Source organism: Megalobrama amblycephala, linkage group LG15, assembly GCF_018812025.1.
Source record: "Megalobrama amblycephala isolate DHTTF-2021 linkage group LG15, ASM1881202v1, whole genome shotgun sequence".
In the NCBI taxonomy this organism is placed as follows: domain Eukaryota; kingdom Metazoa; phylum Chordata; class Actinopteri; order Cypriniformes; family Xenocyprididae; genus Megalobrama; species Megalobrama amblycephala.
The window spans coordinates 21,316,293-21,328,862 of NC_063058.1; the positions used below are offsets into that span (position 1 = coordinate 21,316,293).

At 38.9% G+C, this 12,570-nt stretch overlaps 1 protein-coding gene across 1 annotated transcript; it reads right to left on the reverse strand.

Moving 5' to 3' along the window:
• Positions 1-652: 652 nt before the first annotated feature.
• ppp1r3ab (protein phosphatase 1, regulatory subunit 3Ab) lies at positions 653-10,307 on the reverse strand. Its single transcript, XM_048158944.1, has 4 exons — positions 8,900-10,307; positions 7,832-7,884; positions 7,667-7,743; positions 653-6,616 (listed from the first exon to the last, which is right to left on the reverse strand). Exons 1-4 carry the CDS (start codon positions 9,658-9,660, stop codon positions 3,782-3,784), a joined length of 3,726 nt encoding a protein of 1,241 aa, XP_048014901.1. The 5' UTR covers positions 9,661-10,307; the 3' UTR covers positions 653-3,781.
• Positions 10,308-12,570: the final 2,263 nt, after the last annotated feature.

The window sequence follows — 12,570 nt, forward strand, 5'->3', positions numbered from 1 at the left end:
TTGTTATGTTTAAAGCAGATGTCTTAACAAATGTCAGTAGATCGGGAAGAGTTTAAAACGAGCAGTTCATTCATAAATGTAATATCGCTGTGGAAATACAAACCGGAAGTCAAAAGACAGCGAGCGCAACGCTGAAAAGGGGCGGGGCTACATAAGGTCTATATGGATTCAATTTTTATTGGCTTTTAAAGAGAGACACGCAAATGGGAGTTTTATTTTATAAGGCGCGCTAGTCTGACAGGAGGATGGCTGGACCGATCGCGTGCCTGTCAGTCGAAACGGGGCTTCCCATTGTTAAAAATCAGCATTTAGGTCAGTGTGTTTACATTTCTAAGCTTTTTGATTGGTTCTATACAACGTGTAACACCATATTTGTAGAGCAGATATAATGACGTTTCAGGGGATACTGGGAAATGCTCATAAGTGATGAGAGGAGTTGAGAAGTTGGGGGCGTCCAGCGAATTTAGTAAAACCATGTCAAATTTAATAGCCATTTAAATACCTTTACTCAATTATCTGGACTACGAAACTTTGGGAGATTATTTTTGAAAGTCTGTTCTTTGAAATTAGCTTAAAAAAAAAAAAAACAATTTTTTCATTGTTTTTCCACATTATTGGCCCATATCTTAAAATAGAACGTTGCGACTTCCGACTCATTTCGCTAGATCGGGTCACATATTATTATAATATATTATAAACTATATAAAATCATGCACGTAATGTCTTGTGATTCCCTGTCTTGTGTTTAAGTATCTGAGCCGCTCAGCTCGCTTATGCTGCTGAACCTAACTGGACTCTGAAATTCTACATCAACTTAGCATTGCGGCTCTGAATTTACTGTGGTAGTTGCGGTGAAGGAACGCAGCACTCCCTCAGTTGCCACCACACCAGATCCTCAGCCGTCATGGCCACCATGCCAGAGACTCTTCACGTCATGTCATAACCGCCACACCAGAGTCCTCAGCCATCATGACCGCCACTCCAGAGTCCTCAGCCGTCATGGCTGCCATGCCAGAGTCTCTTCACGTCATGTCATAATTGCCACGCCAGAGTCCTCAGCCGTCATGACCGCCACTCCAGAGTCCTCAGCCGTCATGACTGCCACTCCAGAGTCCTCAGCCTTCATGGCTGCCAGTGGTCTTCTGCTCTGCCATGGTGGTCTTCAGCTCTGCCTGTTCAACCGTGGTAGTCTCCGGCTCCCCTGTGGTGGTCTTCTGCTCCACTTGCTCCACCGTGGTCTGTCTTTTGCTCTGCAGTGGTGGTTTCCTGCTCCGCCGTGATGGTCTTCAACTCCGCCTGTTCTGCCGGTTTCCAGCTCCGCTGAGGTGGTCTTCATTCCCGCCGACTCAGCTCTGGCTACCTGCTCTGCTGGACCTACCCTGGCCACTTGCTCTGCCAGCTCCTTCCCTGGCTCTCTGTTCCTCCTCAGTCTCCAGTCTCCCTGATCTGCTTCTGCTCCGCCTCCCTCCTGGACTTATGTGTATGTTTGTTGAGGAGAGGCTGGAATCTGCTCTAACTCCCTCCATTAGGTTGTGGTCTCTGTGTAAACTACAAAAACTTGAATTTGTGAAAACGGTGATGTCATGCACATGTGTATTACATGTTCAGTCTATTGGCACGTAGTGTTTCTTTACAAAGTGACATTGCCACCTACTGGCCTGGCATGAATAATACAGCATTTTTAGTCATTGACGCAAATCCGTGTGAACGGGAATCATTTTGACAATGTTGTCGTTTGTACGTGAAAAACGCAGAGGAAATACTTTTCCATTTTTAGTAGCTCTGAGATGAAGCTACAAGTGTCATTGTGTGTCCTCTTGAAAATGTCATCATATGCTTCCATCCCATTTGGAGGGAGTGATAATCCCATAATAGTCTCCCTGCTCAGCTGTGCAGACTCCTCCCCAATGAATTTGGGACTAAAACATTTCTTATGCTATCCGCTTATAAATATGCAGTCACTCATCTAATCATGCTTGAAATTATAGTGTTCTAAAGATGACATTAGGGATAGTTCACCCAGAAATGAAAATGGCGTCATTTACTCAACCTCATGTATGTATTCTTTCCTCTGTGGAACACAAAAGCTGATATCTTGAAAAATGTACAATGATTGTTGGGATGGGTTGTGTTCGACGATGTTTTGGGCCCTAGTGACTTTCACTGTATGGTCAAAAACAACTGAATCACTGCTAAAAATATGTACAGTCTATTTGGGGAGATCTGTGGTCAGATTTATTTCTGCGAATTGCATATAACCTGGAGATGAGATCATAGTTCATCTGTTTGTTCATTGAAAGCCATTTCCGTGAATGATGTCCAACAATAAATGAACAAGATAAAGACACCTTCAAAATAATAACAGGTGCACAATATTGAGTTGCAATAAAAATACTCTGTTGATTGGACAAAATAAATTTATAGATAACGCAACAGAAAAACAGATTGATAAAAACAGATTATTCCATGCATGTTATCTATTTTGAGTACAAAATAATGCAATGATGGAAGTTATTGTTTATTTTACATAGTTTATTCATTGTGAGTAGACACCTGTCTACATACAGTACCTGTATTTATGAAACAAACGCTGGTCAGTTTGGAGATGATAAGACCCTAAAAACATAAAATAGGATAGTGACCCTTGATGACTTTTTAGAAAATAGGTAGTGTGAACTGTCAAATAGTTTATGACTGTAAACCATAGCTGTAAACAAACAAGATGATACATAAAGAATATAATTTCTGAACTCTAATAAACTTGTACAACCGTGTATGGGAAAATGTTTGTAAAATAACTGCCTTTTGCCTGAAGGAAAAAAAAAAATTTTTTTTACTGCTTTGTATGTGTTATATGTATATATAAATTATAATCCAATTAGGTACTTAATATGAAATTAAACTTACACATAAAAGTCAATTGCACTATAATCCTTTTTCAAGACTAATCTTATCTGTCAAACTTAATCTTTTCACTCACAAAACTGGTCCTTTAAATATCACTGTACCAGGCACCATTAGCACATAATTCAACCATTTATACATATATAAATCCCATATAATCCCTTGCTATATGATCAGCTCTGTATAAAAAGCATTGTGATATTGTATGCCAACTTTGAAAAACAATGTTCTGTCATGACAACTCTCAGAGTGTTTGGCATGGTAATGGATATGATAATGTTGATATGTTTGGTCTTGGCGGAATAGATCTGCTGCTGCTGCTGCTGCTGCTGCTGAGCAAGTATGGGACTTGCTACTGTAAATACATACAAGACATGCTGCTGCTGCTGTACAATATAGCGTACATGAATTACCCGTAGCAGATTTATACAGGTGGAGCTGGGGAAGGTGGAGGGTTTCTGAAAGCGCAGTAGCAACTGCTACAGCAAATGCTGACCGAGTATTCAAAGGTAAGAGTTCATTGGCAGCTGATAGAGCAGGAACCAATCAGCTGTGCTCTATAGAGAATGATGTGATTGCAAGCAGATTGAATCATGTACCTATCATCCTGCGCCATCTAGAATTTCATGACAGAACTTTGTATTTGTCCATACAGCCGGGAAATAATATACTGACTCGTATAATGTCAAATGGCAAATAATGTAACAAAAGTCAGTTTTTCTTATGTGCGATAAATACCTCCACATAATCCATATTCAATATAATCAATATGACAACATAATCAATGTTGCCATACGACAGTTGTATTCGTAGAACATGTATTCAGATCCACTTCCACATTTCTACTAAACTCTCCAAAAATGTTCATAAATCATCTTTACTGCATTCCTCTGTCAGCTTTCGGAGAGTTTTTTAGTGGCTCTTCCTCCCCTTGTCGAAACAGCCAATATACTGTAAGAAGATATAGGGCAAGACATGCAATGAAGTCATAATAATATGCTGCAACCAAAAACACTATCAACAAAAATGTGTATCCAATCACTCTTGACATATTATCATAAGACAAAAACTCTTTCCACCACAAGACATTACGTCCAATGACATGCTCATTCCTATCCACTAGGGGCAGCGTAGCTCTTTCCAGCTCCTTGATGTACTCGATATTTGTTAAATCTTCTAGGGAACTATTCGTCTGGTCCTCATCGACAGACTCCGAGATTGAAGGCATAGCTAATGGCCGTCCTTTACTCACTGAGGGTCTTTTGCCATAGCTTCCACTCATTGTGCCTTCTCTGAATACGGACTGTTGTGAATTCCTCAGACTGTTCAAGTACAGCTCCATCTCGTCATCAATCTGCGACTCTGTTGAGGTGTTGTCTTCAACATTTTCGAGATCTCTGTTCATTGAGTCTTTTGCCTGGCAATCCATGTTTTCCAGCATATTGTTCACATTATCAGTAGTTTCCCGGTCACTGTTCTCACTTCCACAGCACACATCCTCTTCTTTATCAATAAATTCAATGAGGTCCCAATCATTCTCCATAGCTTGCATACTTCCACTGAGTTCAGTATCACTCTTTTGAGACGATTCTTGGCAAGATGCCGTTTCCTCACAAATTGCTACTCCACTGTTGAAGTGCCTGTCCTGTTTTTCAACTCCACCAAGATTTTCTATTTCATTTAAGTCAGTATGATGTTGTGGTAATGATTTAACATTGCTGGTACTAATGATCTGCTTCTGTTCCTCAGAATCTCTTTCAACAGAAAGCAGATCATCTGCATCTGCTTGTTGTTTCTTTTCTCTCTCAGTTTCCACTGCATCCAAGTCCTCTTCATCATCTATGTATTTAAGCTCATCTTCAATGCTATTTATTCCTCCTTTATCTTCAAGTTTTTCTTCTGCACCTTCTTGTTCTTTTGGTTCTTGTTCTTTCTCCTCTTTGTCTTGTATTTTGTTTCCATTTCCTTCTTCCAGGCTTTCATCATTTTTTATTTTGTGAATTTCTTCCACCTCTTTATTCACTAATGTGTTATGTTCTCCATCAAACACAATAATGCTTGAGCTCTCTGTCTCTGAAGTCTGTGTAGCAGAACCGATGAGCGTTTGTTCCTTTTTTTCATTCATTTGGCAGCTCTCCAAAGTATTGCTCATATTTATCTGCGTGTTCCCCAATTCTGTATATGGTTCGGTTAGCATGGCTGTTGCTAAGTAAGAAAGTTCTTCAGATTTTTCAATGTTCAATCTTAGCTTACAGCTGTCAAGCTCTGATTTATCATTAGAGGAACCCAAGACGATCCCTGAAGTCAGGAGCATTTTGGGGTCTTCAGGAGATTGGGCAAAACTGCAAGAAGTGCTGCTTATAATATTTGCAGGGTCCCCCTGGTTCATTTCAATTTTGATACTAGACATCTGATTATCCAAAGATAATAAAACTGATGTGGGTGATGAAGGGTGTATCTGTTCAGGTAGGTTGTCAATACCGGACTCTATTGTTTGATTTGAAGAGACTAAATTTTCTGGTCCTTGTAGGGGAAATAAATATGGACTGTGGCCAGGATCATCCTGGAATGAATAGTCAGTCAAAGCTACTGTGCACACTGGTAAAATTTCTACTAGAGGAGGATCTGGCTGCCTGGATGTGACTTCTGGAAGGTTTGTTTCAGTAAATGTATTATCTGTTGGGTATTCTCTGAAAACACCAGTATAATCATTGTGAGAAGCTTCCAACATCTCAACATGTTTACTCATATTTGGCTCAGAGAGAGGATTTTTGGTTGGGTTTACTGCAAGTTGTGAGTTCTGATCTGTTGATTCTTTGCAGGCGCCAACACTAATATCATGTACTGTCTGTTTTGTAGATTTGCACGACTCTGGCCAAATGTCTGTGGTCTCAGAGGCCGTGACCGCTGTTAAACTCTCGTTCTCTAGTTCCCTTAATGACCTATCTACTTGTAATGTTTTCGAAAAAAAGTCTTTTCTCTCTGTTTCCATGTTTTTAAAAACCTGATGATAAAGTGGGGCTACAATGGTCCCAAATGTGAACCCTTGAGAAAACAGCTGAGGCTCTGAGTTAGTAGTTTTCAAACTAACATTCTCTTCTGGTTTTCCATCATTGATATTTGTGTCCATCTTAGAGCTCAATGCCAAACTTTTAATTCTATGCTTAGCGTCCTTCTCAAAGTGCTCCCATGCTCTTTCAACATTCTTGCAAACAGACAAGTCAGGATTTTGGCATACAGGAAAAGACTGATCGATTGAACCTTTCTGGTCATTTAGGTCCTCAGTAAGTTGGATGTCTTCCAGGACTTCAGAAGCAGAGCATGCAATTGATTCACCACAGTCTTCAAGGGGTAAATCTGTGTGTGCTTCGGATAAATTAGACTTGGTGTTGATCACGGCTTCTTTATGTTGTGTAAGAGCTTGGCTGTAAATGTCAGTGGAATATCCAATATACTCTGCAGATTTTAAGGACTCAGCTGGTGTGGGTGATATTTGGTTGCATGTTGGTGGTCGAGCAGTTTGTGTTGATTGTGGGCTGCATGGTGTCTTCTCCAGCTCTGATGCATGTTCCTGCATGCTGACCTCTGCTGTATCTTTGGTCTTGGTCCCTTGTTTCATTTCTTCTTCTCTCTTAGCAAAGTGCTCCTTGACTTTTGCTAATCGCACAGCCCTTCTTCTGCTCCTTCGGCTGCGGTTTCTGCTTATTTCCTCCTGTTTACAAAGAAGTAGGTGTGAAATATACTGAATGGAAGACTATCTTCAATAAATAAATGTAAAGGTAGGGTAGGCAGCAATAGCAAGCTAGCTTTCGAGATCCCACCCTCCCTTCAGAGCGTCTCTAAAGCCACGCCTCCTTCAAAACACATGAACACGCACAGCCAAAACAGAGTCTGTAAAGCATCATTAAATTACCTCATGTCTCAAAGCACATAACATTAAAATAATAATGAACGCAAACAGAGCTCTACTTGTACCACCTGACTGCAGCAGATTCATTTTGGTGTTGATAGTGTTGACATAGAAACGCATAAATCCGAGTCTGAGGACATGAACAGCTCCAGGTAGAACGTCACGGGTTGCCATCTCTTAATTACGGTTACGACATGGCGTGAACGCAGCATAATCTCATTGTTTTGGTTCAGGAGGAACTGTAAAAGATGGCTGCTGTGTGGGCGCTCGGTGACTGTCTGTCTACAGCTCTGCATAGCCTCATGGAACGCGCTGATGATTTGTGATGTTTGTGTGAACAGGTGAATGGAGGTTTGGAATTGCACATGTTGACAGGCAGGTAGGACATCAAACATTTTTTGGTCCTGAGACTTACACAGAAGTTTTAATATTTAGACAACTTCTGTTATTGATTACTATCAGAATGTAAAGAGAGTTTTAACAAGAATAACAAAAAGTGTTTTTATAAAAAAAATTGTCTACCCTACCTTTAAGGAGTAAAATATCTAAAGATCTTATAGAAGTACATTTTCAACTTTTAAGATAAATTGACTTTGACATGAACTTGGACTTACTTTTAACAACGTAACATAATGGTCTCAGAGTGACCCTGAACAGGCTGACCTATCAAGTGTCTTGTTTGGGACAGTACGTAATGTTACTTTAACACTTGTCAAAGCCTAACATCGGTGAGCACATGGCATTCAGAAAGAGGAGCCAGTGTCACAGCACATGTTTTATAAAATGTAATATAATTTATACTAAAATATGTTGTTTCATTTAAACACATTATTAAGTGACTTTACAACTTACCACTAATTTCATGCTTTCCTTTTCAGGTTTTTCAGAGCTTTCATTTGGAGATCCAGGGCCAGAATTGAGATATATATCTGAGAGAAAAAAAAAAAAAAGTGTATTTATCAGAATTTTGTAGTATTTCCAAATCTAGTTCTAAGACAATTTCAGGAGATAATTTACCAGGAAGTTCCTCATTATTTGTTTCTGTAACAGTTGAAGCAGAGATATTTGGGCTGAAAATGACAAAAAATTACATGTTTTTAAAAACTGGCGGGAAAGCAGTATGTATATTGTTCCTTAAAGGGATAGTTCACCCAAAAATGAAAATTCTGTCATTAATTAATCACCCAAATCAGTAAGACTTTCATTCATCTTCAGAACACATATGCAGATCTTTTTGATGAAATCTGAGTTTTCTGTCCCTCCATTGACAGCTACGCAACTACCACTTTGACGCTTCAAAAAGTGCATAAAGAGATCTTAAACTAATTCATATGAATTAAGCGGTTTAGTTCAAATTTTCTGGAGAGACAGGATTGCTTTATATGATTAACAGATTGAATTTAGGCTTTTTTTCACATATAAACATTCATCAACTCACATATCAGTGGTAAACGGAAGCTCAAGCATGTTTGCTTGATGCGTGCGAGAAACAATGACGTTCAATCTTGTGTGTTACGGAGCACGTTTGAGCTTCGCAAGAACCAGTGAGGTTTCTTCTCGCACTTCAAGCAGGTTCGGTTGAGCTTCTGTTTATGTTCGCTGATCAATGTTTATATGTGAATAAAACTCTAAATTAAATCTGTTCATCACATAAAGCGATTGAGTCTCTTCAGAAAATTTGGACTAAACCACTCAATGCATATGGATTAGTTTTACGATCTCTTTATGAACTTTTTGAAGCATCAAAGTGGTAGTTGCGTAGCTGTCAACGGAGGGAAAGAAAACTCTCAGATTTCATCAAAAATATCTTAAAAGGTCTTACGGGTGTAGAACGACATGAGGGTGAGTAATTAATGACAGAATTTTCATTTTTGGATGAACTAACCCTTTAATTCATCGAGTGCCTCTGTAGTATTGTTAGTATTAATTGTGGCATGTCACTTAGGCCTACTTAAATGCAAAAACTGTGAATTGTTATCAAATTGTTTATGAATCATATCTATAAAAGCATAATTATGAATATTTTAGAAATATTTCTTTTGACATTCTTTACTGTGTATGACAGATAAGTTAGAAACCTCTCACCTGGTTATTTTCAGACAGCTTTTTCTTCTGTTTTCACTCACATTTGAGGCTTTCTCCTTTATTTTTTCACAACAGAACAGAGAGTAGTTCTTTGCATTGTTGTTTGCCCAAAAAGTGCCTAAAGATGTTTCATATCGCAAACAGAAGTCAACCCTCGCACCCTCTTCTCCGAATGGGGGTACCAGTGTGAGCTTGAAGGAGAAACAGTCCATCCCACCATTGTTTGACCCAGGTATGTACTCTGCCAACAGATCAAAATGACTTCTCCACGAATCTAGAGAGGTGCGTACATAGACCATCTTATTAAAACACACATTCAGCACTCGAACGATTCCTCTTAGGGTTGAGGTCCCAGAAAGCAACTCCAAACTCTCCAGTTCCAGCTTCTGCTCGTGAACCCGCAAGACTAGCTCCTCTGTGGTCTGTGGAAGAGTGAAGAGAGGAAGCATGTAATACTCCTTATCTTCATTCAAGTCTTTCTCCAGAGGGCCTGATGGTGTTGTTGCTCCCCGAGCGTCAAACTGTTTCACTGAGACGAGACTCAAACCAAAGGCGTCAGCAAAGGACACTCTTCGGCTGCTTGAAGGGGGAGGCAGGGAGTCATCAGAAGACACTGAACTCCGTCGTCTTGGTATGGGCGAAGATTTGGGCTTGATTCCTTCCAGACCCAGTGACTCCTCATCCTCATCCCAGGGGCAGGATGCCGGCAAGCTCAGAAGGTTGGCCCCAATGGGCCTGCCCAGTGCTTCCACAGACTCCATCAGGCAATGTGGGACAGAGTGAGAGGAACTCAGCCTGTCGGCCAGCAACTGACGTGCTGTGACTTAACTTATGGAATCAAGTTACATTTGACATTGTAGGGAAAAGCCAGCTCTATATTTAGGGCAGAAACAACTCGAGCTATGCAGTCAGAGCTCAGGGGAGCAATGAAAAAATATGTCACAGACACACTTCAAACAACATAACATTGTTATGCATACACAGACACAGCAAACATATCAGTGTCTTTAAGGAGATGATACAGGTTTAAAAATACATGAGGGTGTGTAAATGATGACAGAGTTGATATTTTTGGGTGATACCTTTAAATGTTCTAGTCAGCTGTACACATGCTATATTGCTAAAAAGAAGCATGTGCTGTTTAAAAGACTTAGGTTTGTGCTCATATTTATACAAGCACTTTCTCACTTTCTTGCACATAATTATTACTTATTTATGACCAAACTTTCTCTTTTGCTTATCAGTGGGAAACTAAAACGTGATTACCCATATTTGTAAGAGACTTATATTTTGTAACAGAAACAGGAAGCTTTGGTAGCATATGAAAACCACTGAATGGAACAACTTCTCTTTAAAGCTACGGCTTTCAGAAAGCACAGGTCATGTGGCTTTAAAATGATTGAATAAAACTAATTGGAAACCAAGGGGAAAAAAAATATACAGAGATCTAATGAGATTCTTGTCACTAGACAAGCAAACTTCCCTGAACTTCTTTGCCTTGTTTGCCAAAGCCATATTCCGGACAGCTCTACATTACCTCCATCTAGAGGCACATTGAGGAAATGTTTACCCTATTTCAAGATTGAAGGCCAGAAGATGTTCTCCATTTAAGCAACAACTCGAAGATGCAGAATGATGTGACGTTTGATGAAAAACTTGCTAGAATCCTGGACCTGACACCAGGGGGGTATTCAGAAAGCAGGTTATGTGACATTCCCGGGTATGTTCAAGAGTAAGTAAGTGGGTAATCTCAACTTTCGGTTCCAAAAAAAGGAGGTAACTTTTAGGGTATGTAAGTAGCCATAGCAACTCCGGAGCAGGTTATGTTCCAGGGTTAGTTAGTTTGCTTAAAAGGTATTCAGATGTGTGTTATATAATTAATGTAGTTATATTATTTGTTATATGGTTACAGTTATATAAAAAGTTATATAAACCAGTCATAAGGGTCAATTTTATGTGAATAAATAAGCTTTCCATTGATGTATTAGTGTTATGATAGGACAATATTTGGCCGAGATACAGCTAAAAATCTGGAATCAAAATATTGAGAAAATCTACTTTAAAGTTGTCCAAATCAAGTCCTTAGCAATGCATATATCCACACTATATTTACAGTAGGACATTTTCAAAATGTCTTCATGGAACATGATCTTTACTTAATATCCTAATGATTTTTGTCATAAAAGAAAAATCAATAATTTTGATCCATACAGTGTATTGTTGGCTATTGCTACAAATATACCCGTGCGACTTATGAGTGGTTTTGTGGTTCAGGGTCACATATATATTATAAAGCAGTAATGTTTAAATGTTTATTCAATTCTAATATATGTATTTATTTTTATTATTATTTATTGTAATCTCACACATGGATCTGCTTTTTTATAACAGGATGTTTTCTATGCTATAATTTTTATAATAAAATACATATTATGTGATATATAGTGAATAAAGATTACTTATTAAAGGTGCCCTAGAATTAAATATTGAATTTATCTTGGCATAGTTGAATAACAAGAGTTCAGTACATGGAAATGACATACAGTGAGTCTCAAACTCCATTGTTTCCTCCTTCTTATATAAATCTCATTTGTTTAAAAGACCTCCGAAGAACAGGCGAATCTCAACATAACACGGGATCATTAATATGTACACCCCAATATTTGCATATGCCAGCTCATGTTCAAGCATTAGACAAGGGCAGCCAGTATTAACATCTGGATCTGTGCACAGCTGAATCATCAGACTAGGTAAGCAAGCAAGAACAATAGCGAAAAATGGCAGATAGAGCAATAATAACTGACATGATCCATGATAACATGATATTTTTAGTGATATTTGTAAATTGTCTTTCTAAATGTTTCGTTAGCATGTTGCTAATGTACTGTTAAATGTGGTTAAAGTTACCATCGTTTATTACTGTATTCACAGAGACAAGAGCTATTTTCATTTTTAAACACTTGCAGTCTGTATAATTCATAAACACAACTTCATTCTTTATAAATCTCTCCAACAGTGTGTAATGTTTGCTTTAGCCACGGAGCACAGCCTCAAATTTATTCAGAATCAAATGTAAACATCCAAATAAATACTATACTCACATAATCCGATGTATGCATGACGAACACTTTGTAAAGATCCATTTTGAGGGTTATATTAGCTGTGTGAACTTTGTTTATGCAATGATAGAGTCGAGAGCTCAGGAGGGGGCGGAGAACACGAGCAATTAAAGGGGCCGCAGCCTGAATCGGCGCATTTCTAACGTTCAATGGCACCTTTAAATGAAAAGATTGGAAAAAATGATTGCGCAACCACCAAATAGGTGGCGATGTGCACTAAGTAGGTAATGACATGCTTTTTTTAAGCGTCTGTTTCCACGGGGAATCATCGATTCGTTACTCTGTTTAGAATGTCTTATGTGATAACCGGGAATACTCTGGTTTGGCTGAACTAATTCCCGGACCCATTTTTGGAACCAGAATACCTAGAGTAAGCAAGGTTTGGGTTAATCAACCGAGAGTTTAGGGTACATGTGACGGTAAGTTAACCTTGCTTTCTGGAATTACCCCAGTGTTGGGGGTAATGCATTACAAGTAACGCGAGTTACGTAATCAGATTACTTTTTTCAAGTAACTAGTGAAGTAATGCATTACTTTTTTAGATCATTTACA

Bases quoted from the DNA above. Each gene is read 5' to 3' on its own strand.
- ppp1r3ab (XM_048158944.1), bottom strand. From the start codon at position 9,660: ATGGAGTCTGTGGAAGCACTGGGCAGGCCCATTGGGGCCAACCTTCTG. The intron at 7,744-7,831 runs GTAAATTATCTC...TTTTTCTCTCAG, and splicing joins AAATAATGAGGAACTTCCTG to ATATATATCTCAATTCTGGC. The intron at 6,617-7,666 runs GTAAGTTGTAAA...CTTTGTAAACAG, and splicing joins AGGAAAGCATGAAATTAGTG to GAGGAAATAAGCAGAAACCG.